The following is an 18,096-nucleotide window of genomic DNA, read 5'->3' on the forward strand; positions in this document are numbered from 1 at the left end:
CGCACGGCGCCGCCAGGGGGCGTTGTGCCCGCGGTCAGCGCGGCGTGTCGCCAGGGGGCGCTCCCGCTCGGGCGCGCGGGAGAGGCGGTGCTGGGGGCGGGAGCTCTGCGGTGACGCCGCACGCGGAAGCGGCGGCAGCGGCGGCAGCGGCGGTCGCCCCCGGGCGGGGCTGATGCCGGGCGAGGAGAGGTGATGAATATTCATGTAAAGCGCCCGCGGGGGCGGGTCTGGCCGGGCCGGGCCGGGCCGGGCCGGGCCGGAGGGCGCCGATGGCGGGGGGCAGCAGCAGCGTGAAGGGCGCCGGGGCCGTCGGGCGGTGAGGACGGAGCGGGCTGGGCCGGGGCTTGGTGGAGGGGAGGTGGGGTGTGACCCCCGAGCTCACTGCCACCCCCGCGTCTCCCTCCGTTGCAGGGCTGGTTCCCGGCTGGATGGGCTGTTCCTGCGGCGATTCCTGCGGCTCCTGGCCGTACTCTTTCCTGGGTGGCCCTCCCCGAGCGCCCTCATGTTCTTGACGCTGCTCGGTGTCTCCTTGCTGGGTGAGCCTGGGTAGTGGGATGGGGTGCTGCACTCCACGTCTGCTCCCTGTGGTCCCCCCACTTTGCCTTGTCACCGCAGTCCATCAATTCCTTCCCCTGCTTGCCTTTCTTCTCCAGAGCAGCTGGTTATTTACCAGGTCGGCGTCATCCCCAGCCAGTACTATGAGGTCCTAGGGAAGAAGGACTTCTCCGGATTCAAAACATTGACTGTCGTTGCTGTGACTCTGATTATTGTGAACTCCACGGTAAGACCAAAGGCTCACGTGTCTTGGGAGAGGAAGAGAAAGCTACCCATGGATCCTGGTCACAAAGGATTCAAGTCTGCCCATGTCCTGGATCACTAGTACAAACTGCTAGTTTTTATTTCATTTTGAAAAAATATTTGTTCTCACTTATCTCTCCCCATCCATCTCTTTGCCCTTGTTCCAGCTAAAAAGTTTCGACCAGTTTATCTGCAACATGATGTATGTGAACTGGAGGAAGTCCCTCACTGAATACCTCCACAGCTGCTACTTCCAAGGCCAGGTCTACTACAACCTGCTCGTGCTGCGTGAGGACATCGATAACCCGTAGGCTGCTGACAGCTTCTTTCAGTATCTTGCTTGGCTTCTCCTGGGCTGCTGCACACCTTTTCCTGACTTCTCTTTATAGGGCTTGAGCCCTAGAAGTTTTTACCATCTAGGCACAAATCTAGGCACCCTCTTCTACCCCGGTGGGAGGTGATACCTATTGCTGGGAACTCCTGTGACTGCTGGTCATGATGGTTTTAGGGGCAGGATGTTTCAGTTGCAAGGAAAGTGGATGCCCATTGGAACAGGGATCTAGTGCTGCTATAAAACATGCTGTCTGCAAACTCAACCCTTGACACTGTGTGACGTTGCAAAGGGAGTCAGCAGTGCCTCTCGTTTCCTTCACACAGCTGGTGCATTAGGACACTCCCTGTTCTGTTTGAACTTCAGACACCAGGATCTGCAGCTGAGCACAGTTCAGTTGTCTTTTAGTGGTTTGATAACCCATGGGAGCCACATCGAGGAAGGGCTTTGTTTTGCACTGTATGAGGGTTGCATTTCCCTTTCCTGTTCCTAGGAAGGAAGTGTCAGTGGTGACTTAAAATAGGAGGAACATTCAGTCTCTCCTTGTGGATCCCAGACCCACCCCCAAGAGGTCCTTCTCCAGTTTGCTTTGTGCACTGTCCTGCTTACTGCAGAGCTGTTGATCTGCCTGGGCTGCATGGCAAAGGTCGAATGCCTTTCCTCAGAGCTGTGTGTGGACCTTGGCCTTCCAGCCTGTCCTCGCACACAGGGCACTGCTGTCATAGTTGCACACTGTGAAGAGCTAAAAATCCTGTGTTGGACATCATGTGAGAGGTCACAGAACCACAAAATACACTTAGTTGAAGTGGACCCACGTGGATCATTGAGTCCAATTCTTTAAGTGAATAGCCCACACAGGGATTGAACCTGTGGCATTATTAGCACCATGCTTTAACTGACTGAGCTAATCTCAGTGTAGAATCTCCCTAATTCTTCCCCCTCCAGATTTAAAGTTGTTATTATTAAATACTATCTGAAAAACTATAAATCAAAAGGGAATGTTTTCCAAATAATGTGTTGTTATACCATTGTTTTGAGACTCCAAGTTCTCCTCTGGCACTTCTGCTGGAGTGGGCACCTCTGATCTAGTCACTGCATTGGTGCCATTTCCCATGTTGATGGCAAGGGAGGAGACCATGCCCAGGGTCCTGGGGAAAAATTGCTGTCTTGCAGGGACTCCTAACTTGCTAATAGTTGAAACTTCAAGAAACTGAAGCAGCTTCTGCAGTTCTGCTGCCTGTTGCTACTGGCTGCCAGTCTTTGCTCCTACATTTCAGAGCAGGGTGGTTTGTGTGGCTGCTGCAAGAAAACATGCTGGGTATCTAAGGGGGAGCAGCAAGCAAGGAGAGCGGTCTCAGCTTGGGTCAAACAGCTCTACATGTTGGGCAGTAGGTCATCATTATCAAGCTGATGCACTTCCAGGCTGCTGTTTGGTTTACTTCCACGATCATTAAATGTTCATTTCTGATAGTGTTTTTCAGTGGCATGGAGTTACAAGGAGAGGTTAAAAAAGCCATGTTTGTTACCAGGGCAGCACATTGAAGCCAGAAGCTCCTGCATGCCTGTCTTTTTCTTTGGGGACACGAGGGGAAGTGGAGGACAGAGGCCCCTCACCACATGATTATTCTGCTCAGGTTTATTTTTAACTAGGGAAGGGGTTCACAGTGCAGTGAAATGTAGGAGACAACTGGGTCGGTCTGCCCTGCAGCAAGAGACAGCTCTTCTGGCCTTTGCAGACCAAATGTGTGGGATTACTGTGGAGTATATCTCATTACACCTTGCTCCAACATTCAGTGTTACTGTTTAGTGTGGTTTTGGTGCCACTGCAGAAATTCTCTTCATCTTGCAATTCCTTGATGAGAGTTTTTTCCCTGCACCAGGTACTTAGAGAACAAACTAGAGCAACAGAGATGTCCCATTATGCAGTGCAAACCAAGCTGAGTGTTAAATGCATGGAGTCATCCACTTTGAAGGAATGAAGAGTGGGTTCTGAGTGGCATACAAGCAGTTGCAGCATTAGTAGGGCATTTGCGTTGATGCTTTTATGTGTTTCATGTATTTTCATTACATGTTACTTAATAGCTTGTAAAAAGCAATATCCTCCTATGAGACTATAGCACAATTTAAGTTAAAATTTTATGGGAATATTACAGTCTGAGGAAAAGGAAAAATGATGACTGCAAGGTCAGTCAGGGTGAGAGCTGCCCCAGAATTAAATCCATTGCTGTTCCAGAACTGCAAAAGTGTTAAAAGATTAATGCCTTTGTGGTAGTATCTGCACTGAGACTATCCAGGAATCCATCCTTGCTCTTCATTCGGAACTCCAACATTAAGTTATAGCCTTTCCACTGGAGCTTAGCACAGCAGGCTGAAGCCCTCATCCTTATGTGCTCTGGACAGATTAAGTGCTGAGGAGTAAATATACTGAAATTCTTCCTAGTTATCCCAAGTGCATCTCCTGCTCAGTAGTGGGATAGATGGGACTTCAGGGTTTGTCACCCATGTGCCTACTGCTAGTGAGGTGGGAAGGCTTGGTGTGCTGCTTCCTGCTCTTGTGGGCTGAGGTGGGTGGAAGCACTTCCTTCGTTGCAGCAAAGGAACCAGAGGCACTCCATGCAGAGTCAAGGGATTGGCTCTTGTGAAAAGGTAGCTTTGATGGAAGTGTTTGCAAATATCCAATAGCTGGTGAAGGCCTGGCCTGTGCTCTAGCCTGTCCTGGTGGATCTGATGGCATCTCAGCCCAGTACTGAAGGTTAGGGGGAGAGTCAGTAGTTTTTCATAGTATAGGGGTTGTTCCAGGAGAGGAGTAAAGGACAATGATGCAGAGACCTTTAGCACAAATGTTGAACAATGTTGTTGAAAGTGGAATAAGGGATAAATACAAGGAACAGGTTGAAAGCAATGGCAAGAGTTGTTCTTTCTGGGTGCCATGAAGGCCCTTGGGTGGGTCCTGCTGGGCCATGAAAATGGTCTCCTGTGGGGAATCTGCAGGTCCTTCCCAGGTAAGGTTGTTCACCTGCTGCCTGTCCTATGTTCATGCACTGAAACAGCCTGGTTTGTGCCCTGTTAGGGATTTAGTACTGGCTCTTCTGGTGTGTAATGATGCCAATGGCTCTTTGTGTGGAGCAGGGACCAGCGCATCAGCCAGGATGTGGAGAGGTTCTGCAGGCAGCTCAGCTCCATGGCCAGCAAGCTTGTCATCTCACCCTTCACACTGGCCTACTACACATACCAGTGCTTTCACAGGTAAGGATGTATCCTGGCCCTGCTTGCACACCTCTTTTCTGTGTTCTTTTTTTGGAGCCTGCCACCCACATTACAACTCCCCAGATGGATATTTGTACACATGGGTGAGTGGTCTCTATACTCCAAATAGAACTCTGCCTTGGAGATGCTGGGATGTTCAATGTTGCCCCCCAAACTTCTGTGAAAACCAAGAGAGGTGACAGCTGAGTGGTCTGATTGCTTGAACCTAATGATTCAGGAGTGTCCTTCTGTTTGGCTTATTGGCTGACTTCTCTTTCTCCTCTGTAGCACAGGCTGGCTAGGCCCAGTAAGCATCTTTGGATATTTCGTCATTGGGACGATGGTTAACAAAGTGTTGATGAGCCCAATTGTGTCTAAGCTTGTGCAGCAGGAAAAACTGGAGGGAGATTTCAGGTGAGTCCCAGCAGAGCTGTGTTTTCACTGCCCCTTGGCAGCTCCTGTGAAAGCTGCTTTTTTGTCTCCATTCAGGGCTGTGTATGTAGCTAATTCTCTTGTCTGTGACTTTCTCCACACTCAGAGAAGGCTACCTGTGCAATGGTGCCTCAGAGTCAGTGTACTGGGCCCCTACCAAACATTCACAGCCTTGTGTCGTGGCAGACAATGCCCTCGGTTCAGTCTCACAGCCTAGTCTTTCCATATGCTCTGTAACTCACCTCCTCCCCTTTGCTTGCAGGGTTGGCTGTGTGTGTAGCAGGGGCTTTGTAGCTTTCCCTGGGGCTCAAAGCATCCAGGGACACCAGCATAAGCTGTTGTGGCAAAGGGAGCCCAGCCCAGGGCAGTTGGCTGTGGTGATTTTGTGTGGTGGAGATGCTGGACTAGCAGCAAACAGTAAGCGCAAGGGCTAAGAAGATGTGCAGAGAGAGCAGGATATCAAACAAATGTACCACTGAGCTGGCCTTGAATGATGGCACCTCGTGATAAGCCTTGGTCTCTAGTGCCTTTCTGAGCCTGTTGATTATTTCTGTGAAGAGATGCCTCAGATGTTCCTGTTGCTCTAACATGCAAGATAAGTTTCCTCTAGGAATGGTTTTGGCTACATAATTCACTGAGCATTTGTGCACAATTATGTTTCTTTGGTTGTACAGGTTCAAGCACATGCAGATCCGTGTCAATGCAGAACCAGCTGCTTTCTACAGGTTAGTAGTGTTAATTTCTTTGTATCCTCAAAAGGATTGTCCCAGTTCAGAGCATCCTTGTTTTGTTCGCATATCCCAGAGGAGCCCAAGTTCTGTTGCTGCAGCTTTCTATCCCTTCCACTGCCTCATCATACAGCCCTGACACACGGTTCTTTGCAATCTGTGCATCATCTGTAGAAATAATCCACAGCAACTGGAGACAACTATCTTCCCTTTGCCTCCTTTCTAACACCCTCAAGGGCAGATACAGATTTAGTTCTGGCTTAGAGACCGTTACTGATGTTTTGCCAGGTCCTTACCTGGAAGATTGCTCAAAGTCTTATTGCATCTGGTTCCGCTGAGGACTTGTTGCATGTTGCTTCTGGCCCCATCCTGCTGCTGCTTGCCTGCATGTCTTCTCTGGGTGTGCTAGCTGCTTCTTGGCCACCTTACCTCTGCTTTGCTTCTCTTGGTCAGTCTGTGCCCTGACCCTCCATATGCTGTACTGACGCTCTGAATTTGCTCAATGCCATTCACCTCAGAGCTGAGCACACAATCAGGAGCCCAGCAGCACCTAGCCCATTTAGTGATGCCCTGAAGCCTGTCGATCTGCTGCTTGGTTCACCAGAAAAAGAGGCATGAATTTGGTGCAGTTTGTGTTGTGGTGGCAGGAGGTTGTCGTTTCTCTCTTGGCATGAGTCTGCCTTTGCCCTATATGTTGTGTATTTCTTCCAGGAATTGTAGCACATGTCCTCTCTCCGGTCTTCCCTGTCTGTGATCCTTCATACTATACTGAAGTTGGGCATTTCAAGTGTTGTGGTGCTGTCCCCACAGTGGTCTGATTCAAAATCACTGATTTCATAACAACTTATATTGACAGGCATGAAACTCATTTAAATAACCAAAATCAATCTTGGTTTGCACTGGCAAGTCTGAATTATTTCTTTGTACTCTGATTGATTCTTACTGGTTGATGGTAATTTTTTGTAATGGAAAAGATACTGTAATTACATGCCCTTATTTAAGATGCAGTACTTTCCCTCACAAATTTGATTTTTTTTTTTATTCTATTACTAAGTAGAAAATGGAAAGTGGATTATTATACCAGAAAACAGAATGTCTTGGTTCAGTACAGTGTTTTAGTAGAAAAGCTTCATTTTGTGTGAAATTAGAACTTGGCTGAGTTGCACACAACCAGGCATTTTCATGGTATGCATCATAATTAAAAATAAAGAAATTTTTTAAAAGGTTGTGTTCCTAGAATCCTGTAAGAGGAGGAACATGTGGTGAGTGGCTGGTTTTGATTGCTCAACTTCTCTAGCTTGTGATCTTGTCCTCTTAAGACTGCCTAAACATTGCTTTGGTAAAGGAAAAAACAGAAGCAGAGCACTGCCACCTTTTTACTTCTTTTGTTACTAAGACTTCGGCAAACTTCCTTTAAAAGTGAAGTGAATGGGAGGAAAAGAGGAAACCAATACAGCAATCTCTCCTCATCTGCAACAGAATAATAGCTCTAGAACAAAGGTCACCAGTTCCTTTCTCACCTTTAATTCCTTGTGGCCAAGCCTTTCTCCTTTCCTAATACATGGAAAGCAAAGACTGCAGCTCAGTAGTTACCTGAGATGTATTATAAGGCAATAAACCCAAACTGAATTCTAACCAGGTGCATTTTTGAGAAAGAAAATGTATTTTTCTATGAACTGAGAATCTTTAGAAATGAGACCTCAAAAATATTTTTTGGATGTTTTTATGCTGCTTCTGGCCTTATCTTCTTGGGCCCTAGTGACTCTCCTGTTGCATAGCTCGTGGTGGGAGCGTGGTTTGTGTAGTGGGCACAAGCCTCTGTTGGATGTCAGGAGCAATAGGTGCTATGGCAGGTGGGAGTCTGAAATGACATGTGGAGCTCTCTCTGCATTTTGCCACCTGAGGGCAGCCCAGGCCTTGCAGAGCAGCAGAAGGAGCTGTCACACTTGCTTGAAGGTGGGGGTTTAGGAGATGTCTCCTTGCTCCTGGCTCAGCCTGGCCACTGGAGCATCATCACTAACTTATGTGGTGGTGACCTGATGGAGATAGCCCTGGAAAGGGGGAAGTTGTGGAGCTAGGGTACCCGTACTGAGGGTTGCACTGCTCAGGACTTGCCTTTGTCCCATTCCTGTGGAGTGGGAAGTGGGAAGAGGTGGGCTAAGGCTGTTGGCCATGCAGGCTGATTATCACCCCCTGGACTCTCCTCTGCCCTCTCCTTTCTGGGTCGAGCTGTGTAGCAGTGCCATCCCTCTTTTCCAACCAGGCTGTATTTGAGAACCTTTTGACCTTGGGTGTACACTGCTTCAGGCTGGACCCTCACTGAGTGTCTAGCCTGGTTTTACCTCCTCCTGCTCAACAGCAGCAGCAGCCATGGCTCTGGGACAGATGTGCAGGACTGCTTGCTTCAGCCAGAGTTCCTTGACGATACCCTTCAGGAAGGCAGTCCTGGCTGTTCAGTTCCTGGTCAATAAAGAGCTTATTAGTCAGAGGCAAAGGTGCCAGGCCTGTTCAAAGCTTCAGTTTTAAAGCCCGTGGTCCTAGGATGTCTGTTGCATTCTTACTTTTACAGGGCTGGGCGAGTGGAGCACATGCGCACAAACCGGAGGCTGCAGAGCCTGCTGAAGACCCAGAGAGAGCTGATAGGCAAGGAGCTGTGGCTATACAGTGAGTAGGCAGACTGGGGGGTGAAGTGGGATGTGTGGTAACTCCATTGTGGTGGCCCATACACTGGGAAACTACTGGGTGGGTGCTCTGTTTTCTTCTTCTGTCTCTTGCTAGTCTGTGAAAGCCCTGAGGGTCAGCAGAGGGTGCCTCCTGCAGTGCTAAATAGGAACCCTCTTGTGTAAAAGCCTCATAAAGAGGCAAAGTTTTGGAGGACCCAGAATCTGGCTTTTTGTGGTGCAGGTGTTCACACACCAAGAAAAGAGGGAAGGGCTTTAGCTTTGGGGACTGTATATGTTGGTGGGAGGTGTGGAAACTTCTTTCCTATAGAGCCTGTCCCTTAAGCATAGTTATCCCCTGAAAATATTCCTTCTCCCTTTTTCACTGAGTCCAGGTTTTTTTCTTTAAATGACCCCTATAAAGATAGCTCTTCCTGATCTCAGCACCACAGTGAGCTTCTGAGCAGTGTAATGCAGGGAGAACCCTGAACAGAAATATCTGTGGGAATTTGGAATGTTAAGTCTTTCTGCCCGCGTGCTCCCAAGGCACACAAACTATCTCACCCCAAAGCTTCCTTTTTGCCCTTCCCTCCTGTTTACTGTGAATCAGGCCCCTGAAGCATAGCAACAAGCAGGCAAAGTGGCTTTTGCTCCATGGTAGTCCCTGAGCTGTGTGTCTGGATGATGATTCTCTGCTCAGAGGCCTGCCCCGAAGTGCTCTTTGCTTGGCAAATGCACCTTGGTGCTTGCGCTATCCTGCAAAATGGGTTTTTCTGCTCTGGTTCATCATAAAGGGCCAAGGCAAGAACATGGCTCTTCCTCTGACTGGGCTCAAGGTCAGCACTTGCACCTTACTGGGACAGAGGTTTCTACTTTAACTCACTGTCTTCTTTCAATGTGTTTGTGCCCAGTTGGGATCAACACCTTTGATTATCTGGGCAGCATCCTGAGCTACGTGGTCATTGCCATTCCCATCTTTTCTGGGGTCTACGGCGACCTGAGTCCAACAGAGCTCAGTTCCCTTGTCAGCAAGGTGAGCTAAGGGTAATTTCTGTGACCCCATTGTGGAGGGTGAGCAGGCACTGAGGATGGTAGTTTCATGTGCTGGTGGCCCTGGGGCTAGATAACCTGCAGCACTTGATCTTTGGGTTAGACTGTTCCTCCTCACAGTGTTATGGAATCAGGAACTTGTAGCCAGCTGGTATGTGATTAACTTGGGTGTGAGAACTGTCAAGGACATGTTTATATAAGTGTTTCCTGGCTCAGACCTCTGTGTCTAAAAAAAAACAGGAGGTCAGAAAGCCTCTGGTTTTCAGCAGTGCAGGTGGAGATGGGGTCTGTGCAGTGCTGTGGGTCTGGGTTATGCCCTGGGCTACTGCCTGTGGTGAACTTTGCCACCAGTGAGGCTGAGCTGGCTTGCATTCGCCTTCCTGACCAGACTCGTTACAGATACTCAAAACTGGCTTGTGATAGAGAATGCAGAGCTAAAAAGTGGGCACTGCAGGCTGAGACACCCTATTCTGAGCCATATATGGTGCTGAGGCAGGGGTGGTGGTATGGATCTGTGTGACTTGGCCAAGCATGCTGGGCCCTAGGCAGGCCATCAGGCACTCTGCAAACACCATCCCTGGGTGACAGGACATGTGTCTACCTGGCAAAAACTGTTGCACTAAGCAGGGAAGCCCTGCTTCTTTCAAATGTGGTCATCACTCCCACCATCCTGGGTGACTTCACCACTCCTCATTCATCTTGCTGAGACAGCTGATGTGGCCAAATGTGCGGTCTCCTTGGCTGCCTCCTTGCAGTCATGGAATACAGGCCAGGGCCCCAGCTCAGCACTGACCCTTATTCTGCCATGTGATTTCTCCCCAGAATGCCTTTGTTTCCATCTACCTCATTGGCTGCTTCAGCCAGCTTATAGATCTTTCCAGCACTCTGACTGATGTAGCTGGCTACACACACAGGTGAGCTTATCTGTGGGCACATCTCTGCAGGAAAGGGCAGTGCAGAACAAGACTCTGCCCACGTCTGTGCTAAAAAAAAAAAAAAAAAAAAAAGAAACAGTTGCTCGTGTGCAAGCATGGGCAAGTTTGGATATTGTGAGGAGGCTGCTGGAGTTGTCCCTGGCTTTCATGCAACCTCTTGTGTGTCTAGGATTGGCGAATTGCAGGAGACCTTGCTGAGCCTTGGCAGAAAAAAAAATGGTAACTACTCTGAAGCCAAAACCAGTTGGGATTTGGACGGGTGAGTCGCCTCTCAGCAACGGGTTGGCTTGCAGCTTACGTGCCAGTGTGAGGTTGCCATGGGATGGAGGTGGCCCCTGGTGTCACAGTCTGTTGCATGCATTTGGTTGGAGCAGGCAGTGCTCACTGTCAATTGTCATTCCCAGGGTGTGTGGGGCAGGGCTACTGTCACAGAGGCACAGGAGGTCTAAGGTGCCTGATTTTTGCCCATCTCAGCATGGTCACTTACCCCTGGATCTCTTGGTCTTTGTCTTGGTGGTGGCCCAGCAACCATTCTGGCGAGGACCCAGTACCAAGGGACACAGCTTTCCTTCTGGAGAGAGTGACACTCTCAGTACCATCCTCTGGCAAGCTGCTCATCAAGGACTTGAGCCTCAGGATCTCACAAGGAAACAGTGTGATGATTGTGGGAAACACTGGTACAGGGAAGACATCTCTCCTTAGGGTCCTCGGAGGACTCTGGGAGAGCACACGAGGTAAGGACAGCCTTCTTTTTCTCAACCAAGGCTACCCTGAGTTTGCAAGGTGGCAGTGTGGCAGTTTGTGAGGCCAGTGCCACCATGTGATGGTGAAAGTGTCACTGATAAACTGATTTGAGCCACCCATCTCTTGTCACAGTCTTTGGTTTCTCATTGCTTTTCTCTGTGTTGCAAACACACTTTTCTGGGGACTTGTTGGCTACTTCATGGGACAGGACTACACGGGCCAGTGGGAAGTTCCTGCCTGATACTGCAGATGTGATGAGTGTCTCTGTGCAGGGAGCATCAGGATGCTGACCTGCTTTGGTCCCCGAGGAGTGGTGTTCCTACCGCAGAAGCCTTTCTTCACTGATGGAAGCCTGCGTGAGCAGGTGAGCCCAGGGTCTGTCTTTGCTCTGGCCTCAGCTGTGCTCCCAGCTGTGGCCATGCCCTGCAAACCCTTGGGGTGCAGACAGGCCTCCAAGAGGGAGGATACCTGTGGCTGCTCCTTCCCTTGTGCCTGAGTTCATGTTATTGCATCTCTGATGGACAGTGTCCAGCTCCCTCTGACATGGTTTCTTTTGCTCTGTTAAACAGGTGATCTATCCCCTGAAGGAGATCTATCCACTTTCAGGTTTGTGAAAATCCATTAGAGCAATTAACCAATGCTGTGGTATTGCCTCACTGTCCTGTTCCCAGTACAGCTTCTTCCCTGATGTAACCCATCAGGAACACTCATCTATTTTTGCTTTTGTTGCTCTGGTGTTTCCTAGAAGATTAGTGTGTGTTAAGGTCAATTCTGTGTCCCCCTCCTTTTGTGAGGGAGTATACTCTGTACCACTTGATCACTGTATCACTTGATAAGAACTTGCTCTCTTAGTATAAGGAGGACAAGCTGCCCATGTTCTTCCTGCTGTGCTAGACATGATGTATGTTGCTGTTGGGATACATCTGATTTGTTTGGTACAGTCTGACTTTCAGCAAGCCATATTTGCCTTAATCTTATTTTCTATCTACCTCCATCTTTTACTTTTCCACTTTTTCAAAATGATGTCCCAGGGCTTTACACACTGCTGTGGTCAGAATATATGGATCCTTTCTTTCCCCTACCCTCTTCCAAAGCCAGACCACATGTGGTCTGCTGTAGCTTGGGAGTCACAATCTTGCTGAGAGTAACTACAGCTATCAGCTACTGTTGTGGCTCTCCAGCAGCTTCAGAGACGTCCATGGCAGATGCATGGCCCTTTCTCTCAGCCTCCATAGATGCTGTCTGTACCAGCTCAAGTGTATGTTCTGCTCCACAGCTGACTCACCCTGAAGTATTTCTCTTCCACATAGGGTCCTTCTGCTGGCTCTTACCTGAACCCCGTTCCCATGACTCCATTACTTGCAGTGTGCAGTCTCAGCTTTAAGAGAGCAATTATTGGGCAGGGCCTTGGCAGTTGAAGCCTGGATCCTTGTGTTCTGGCTATGGCCATAAACTGAGGCAAATCTCAGGTGTATCTGTGGAGCCCAGCTACCTCCTGGTATGCTGCTCGCAGGCATGGTTAATACTTTCAAGGAAGGTGAGTTTGGGGCTATCTCTGCCAAAGCTCAGGGTCTGGTATAAGTAAGTGGTCAGGTCAACTACATTGAGCCTCAGGAGATACTCCAGTTCTTCCCTCCTGCCTCACCAACTCCTTCATTCAGCAGTGGCCTCAGCACACACTGCCTCTCCTTATGCTGTATGGCTTTCTCCCTAGGGTCTGCAGATGATGAGAGGATTGTGCGATTCCTGGAGCTGGCTGGGCTGGTGAGTCACTGGCAGCACTGCTGCCTTCTTTCCTGGTGCCACCAGTGAGGGAAGAAGGGATGATTTTTTGTGGCAGCACAGCATGATTGTGTGCTGAACTTATGTGGGGACATTGTCTGTGCTTGGGACACAACTATCTGTGGGACAGAAAGAGGAGAAATATGGTACAACTTCAGCTCGAGTAGAGAAAGGGAGACTGGCAGAAAGCAGGTGGTTATGCTCAGGGCTATAGGCTGACAGGGTTGGGGACTGTGTTCACAAGTCTGCTGTGCTCTCTGTAGACTGATTTGCTGGCAAGGGCTGGAGGACTGGATGAACAGGTGGACTGGAACTGGTAAGGGAGCTCACTGTCTGTGTGTATTTGGGTGATTTCTGAATGGGCTACACTTCTAAGCAGATGCACATTGCTGCTGGATTTATCTGTGTTTTATGAGATGTGGACACTATACAGGAGCAAAGCCTTCATGGCTCAAGCATCTATGCCAACATTCACCAGCTGTGGTGTTCTGCAGGCAGCTGAGTGTGTACAGGGGTGCAGAACCAGTCCCAGTATGGAGGGGGGCACAAGGGACACACAGGGATAGTTATTTGCTGGTCTCCAATATCAGAAGCCATAAGATTTTCAGCAAACAAGCTCTATTTCTTGAGGAAGGTGTTGAATCTCAACCCTGCTGCAGGTATGACATCCTGTCCCCAGGGGAGATGCAAAGACTCTCATTTGCACGGCTCTTCTACCTCCAGCCAAAATATGCAGGTGAGTGACTGACTACAAAAGAGGGGAGAAAAAAAGACAAGGCCTTTGGTGTATAGAGAAGCTGGTACAGAGACAGCTCATGCAATCCCTTTTGTGCTAGGAACATGCTTTGTCTTGGCCCTTATTATAGCAGCATAGCACACACAGGATTCACTTGTGAAATGTGAAAATGTTTCATTATTTGGGTGGACGGTGGTAAATCAAAGAGGCTGCACATAAGACATTTTCTTCTTGGGGAACTGGTGATTAACGTTCATGGTCCATATCCAATGGCACCAGAAGAACTTTGTTAGCCTGCTCACCAGTTGCTATGCAAAGAATGTGTGTGTTGGGGAGTGTAGCAGCAGCTGTCATACCTGAAGCTCTTGAGCATCTGTACAGTTGTGGGGCAATATGGAAGGTTTAGCCCTGATGTGGCAAAAGAAGACAAGGAGCAGTGGGAGAAACAGTCCTGAGAGACCACAGAAGCATCTGCAATTAGCTAATGGGGTCAATTCCTTAGGCTCTGCTGGGGGCTTGAGCTGTTGGAGGACTTGCCATGAGGGCCAGGTTGGATGTGGGTGAACAGAGCCTGTTTCAGTAGCAGGTAGCTACATGTAAGTACCTCTCTTTCCCCTGAAGCCTGTGGCACAGCTAAGTGATGTCTGGGCAGAAAGAGCCTGTGGATGGCAAACTAAAAGCTGTAGAGATTATTTTAATTTATTTGCTCCAGGACTGTAGTATTTACCCTTAATAGTCAGGAGGGTGCCACAAGCCATCCTACACTCTCCATGTAGGGCCTGTGCTGGAAGAGTACACTGACTGCTGTTCACCCTGGCACTCTGGCATGTGGTCTGCCTGGAGAAGGTCATGTCTTGGCTTTTGCCATGATGGGAGCGAGGCAGTGGTGGGCAGCTCTTGAGGGAGGGGAATGAGGTGAACGGTGTGGTTTGGATGGATTCAAGTACTTGAGGAGAAAGACACTTTCCTAGTTGCCTGACACCAGCTGTGCCAGAGGAATACCAGAGTCCTTAGGTTTCTCCTCACTTGCCTTCTGCAGATGCTCTTGGTGAGCTCTAATTAATACTGAAATGTTCTTGTGAGTTGCTGTTCTTGCCTACAGGAGATGTCTGGTGGAGAGAGGATTTTTGGGGCTTATGACTTTTCTTGCAGTGTTAGATGAAGCCACCAGCGCCTTGACAGAAGAGGTGGAGCATGAACTGTACCGTATGTGCCTTCAGCTGGGCATGACACTGATCAGTGTGGGACACAGACCCAGCCTGGAAAAGGTGAGACAGGGAGGCAGTGCTCCATGCCTCCCTCATGGTGGTGAGGTAGAGAGGAGTGACTAAGGCTGGAGGACCTCACTGTGGGTGGACCATGCCCTTGTAGAGACATCCCTCAATGTGCTATTGAATTGCAGTTCCACAGCTGGATTTTGAAACTTCATGGGGAGGGAAGATGGGAGCTCACTCGATGTGAGAAGATGAAGCGGCTCACTTCTGAGGAAGGACACTGAAGAACATGCCCTTGTCTAGCCAGCCACAGAACATGCACCTGTGTGGAAGAGCTCTCAATAGCAGACATGGAGCTGCCAAGTCAGAAGCTGTGTCAAACAGTGGAAGACCAGTTCTGGATTTTGCTGATGGACACACAGTATGTCTGAACTCATGGAGTTTTGCCAAGAGTAGACATAACTATGCCACCCTTCTCCCAGCCTCCTTCTGCCTCCCTGGCTCTCATGAGAGAAAGGAGCTGAGCTGTTCGGCCGCCCTGAGAGAAGATGCTGCCTCATGGGTCTTGTAGAAACAATAGCCAGAGAAACCTCTACTTTGTCTTGGATACATTGGTGTGAGGCTAGAATGCAGCCACCTTTTCTGCCCTCTGTGCCTTGCTAGGAGCTCTGTCTTTGATACACAGCTCTGCAGAACAGATTTATGTACCTTGTGGCTCTGTTGAGAATTGTGTTTTCCAGCAGGAGACAAGGGGAGGAGAATGCTAGCACAGAGAAGGGGCATGTCTCTGCTCTCTTCATAACACATGGCTACAGGTGAAAGGAACATTTTTGTATTAAAATCTGGGGCCTGTTTTCAAACTGGTTTTATGGAGAAGAGTGAATATTTGTTAAACAGACCGTTGCATGTTTTCTTTCTGGGGTTTGCTTTGGAGGAGATGCTTGTATATTGGCAATGGTCCTGGGCAAGACTACTGCAAAAGAGCAAAGCAGAGGTGAGAGTAGTATCCCTATCAAGGGCTGGACATCCTACCTGCTGCTGCCTCTGCAGCTACTGCAAGGCACAAGGAACCTCAAGGAGGGCTTTATGCCCTCTGCTTTCATGGAATGAAACAGCTTATCTCCCCTTACTCTTTTGCCTATGATGAGTCATGTTCTCTCCTCTGTCTACATGGGTGTACTGAGGCAGGTTTTGAGGGTCTGTTGTGTTGTGGAGAGGTCACTCCAAGACTGCAGTGGAGGTGTGATCTGAGAACTTACTGGCCACCACTTGCTTAGTGGCTTTTCTGGATGTTTCCCTGGTTTTGCAGTGAAGGAGGAAGAGGTGGCTGCTGGCAGAGCCAAGCTAGTGGCCCTTCTGCTGCTCCACAAGATGCTTGTGTCCCTTTATGATCTGCTGCACATCCTCACGGTTGTCCAGGGTGGTTAGGTCCCCAAGCTCACTGGCCTTGTCCGCCACAATTTTCCGTAGCACCCGACACATAATCTTACCCGAGCATGTCTTGGGCAGCTGGTGTGTGACCTATGATGGGGAGGAGCAGAGTCAAGGCTGAGAGAAAGGGCTCAGTCAATCTGCCAGTGTGGGTGTTGGACCAATTTGCTTGTGTTACCTGAACATAATCTGGAGCTGCATACTTCGCAATCTTCTTTGAGATGAGCTCCTGTAGCTTGGCAGCAAGAGTCTCCTGTGTGTAGCCACTGTCCTTCTTCAGCACAACAAACACATAGGCTCCTGGCAGAAGGATCACCAGGTTACTGAGCAGTGCATACCATGCCCCTGAGACCTGCCTGGACCTAGTGCCAGGAGAGGCCCTCTCTGCTGGTAGCCTCAAGGGATGCTCTGTAGCCAAAATGGCGTGCTTTTGGCCACACAGAAGTACTGCTGCTGCCACCCGATGCTGCTGCCACCTTAGGCAAAGCCCAGCTGGTTGGTGGGCATGTGCTGGGTTTTGATGGCTGTGCTGAGATCCCCACTAACATGCTGTATGCTGTGGACACAGCATTGCTACCAGTGCCACTTCCCACTGCAGTGCTATAGCCCCGGGTGATGTTTCGGGGCAGGAAAGAAAGCATCTTACCTTCTCCCTTGATCTCATGTGGGTAGCCAATGACAGCAGACTCTGCCACTGCCACATGGTGATTCTGGAAGAGAACAGGGCAGAGGTTTGAATCAGTGCTTTTGGCAGGCTGGCTGCCACCTGGAGCTGCCCTGACCTGACTTGGCTGCTGCAGCCCACAATAATGCAGGGACAGAAGGAAAGACCTCAGATGGCCTCTGCCCTTTTTCCTTCCTGTCTCAGTAGGTCTGCAAGCACTCGTCTTTTCCTCCTGTCCCTGACTGCTTTAGTTTGGATGATTTTACCTCCCACCCACATCTCTTACCACAACATTCTCCACCTCTGCAGTGCCCAGCCAGTGTCCACTGATGCTAATGATGTTGTCCAGCCATCCTGTTAGCTGGTAGTAGCCCTCACTGGTGCAATACGCACCATCCCCAGTGAAGAAATCCTGCAGTAGCCAGAACCATGCCATAGTCATTTGTTGGAGGGAGCATGTGGGCTGCTCAGAAGCCATACTCTCACATTTCCCTTCCTCCTCTCTGTTGGCTTCAGGGCCCATGTACTCTGCTTCTTCCTCAACTGCTCAGGGTAAATGTGCCTGCCTTCCTTGTTAGTCTTCTGCATGTGTTGGTACCTGCTCTATCATCAGACTCCTGCCCTCATTCTGCAGTGTACTGGCTAATGCTGTGCCTGTCTTATCACCATGTGCTGGGAGCACTTTGCTCCAGTGCAGGTGCCTGTGGTCTTGCTGCTTCTCCTCTTCATATTACATCAAGACAGACACACACTCTTGGGCTTGCTCAGTGCCTCTGGGAGAGTCCACAGAGGCTGATAGGGTTTGCAAGAGGTCTGTGCTCAAGGGGACTGGGGGCAGAAGGACAAATCCACTGCTTTAAAACAATGTGTGATCCAGTTGGGAAGGTTGGTAAGGGGCAGTCCTGTGATGTCAGACTTGGGGAGATGAAAGGCCTCAGGACTGTGGAGGGTCTCTGGAAGAACAAAGGAGCAACACCAGCTCTCCTGAACCCTGCCCCATACAGAAAGCCAGCAAGTGGACCCAACCATACCCAACCAAATGTGTGCAAATGTCTTGCCACATGTTTTCCTTACCTGCATAAGAAGTCAGGTAAGTTTCCAGAAATCTCTTGTGGTCATTGTAAATTGTTCGTGGCATACCGGGCCAGGCTTGTGAGATGCAAAGAGCTCCTGAGACATCATTTTCCAGAAGGACATTTCCCTGTAAAATGGTTATCTTTTAGTAACCGTGGCTGAAGTAACCTTTTAGTAACCTTGGATGTTTAGCTACTGCCTGTTTAACAACACTGTGATGGAAATGTCAGGAAGGGCAGAGAGGAGGGTCCTGTGTGGCTCACTTCAACAG

At 49.4% G+C, this 18,096-nt stretch overlaps 1 protein-coding gene across 4 annotated transcripts; it reads left to right on the forward strand.

The window, feature by feature from the left end:
• The first annotated feature begins 132 nt into the window (after nucleotides 1-132).
• Nucleotides 133-15,368, forward strand: ABCD4 (ATP binding cassette subfamily D member 4). 4 transcript variants are annotated; one of them, XM_053980389.1, is made up of 19 exons: nucleotides 133-204; nucleotides 412-536; nucleotides 654-781; nucleotides 966-1,105; nucleotides 4,259-4,375; nucleotides 4,664-4,789; nucleotides 5,482-5,532; nucleotides 8,105-8,199; nucleotides 9,107-9,228; nucleotides 10,068-10,159; nucleotides 10,350-10,439; nucleotides 10,706-10,914; nucleotides 11,197-11,288; nucleotides 11,494-11,530; nucleotides 12,639-12,688; nucleotides 12,970-13,022; nucleotides 13,366-13,442; nucleotides 14,595-14,710; nucleotides 14,845-15,368. In XM_053980389.1, coding segments are annotated over exons 1-19 (1,818 nt in total). In that variant the 5' UTR covers nucleotides 133-202; the 3' UTR covers nucleotides 14,941-15,368. The 4 variants fall into 4 exon arrangements, with proteins under 4 accessions (XP_053836364.1, XP_053836363.1, XP_053836362.1 ...); XM_053980388.1 differs by having other exon boundaries at nucleotides 138-189; XM_053980387.1 differs by lacking the exon at nucleotides 133-204 and adding an exon at nucleotides 241-316.
• The last annotated feature ends 2,728 nt before the right edge of the window (nucleotides 15,369-18,096 follow it).

Source organism: Vidua macroura, chromosome 6 (genome assembly GCF_024509145.1).
Source record: "Vidua macroura isolate BioBank_ID:100142 chromosome 6, ASM2450914v1, whole genome shotgun sequence".
In the NCBI taxonomy this organism is placed as follows: domain Eukaryota; kingdom Metazoa; phylum Chordata; class Aves; order Passeriformes; family Viduidae; genus Vidua; species Vidua macroura.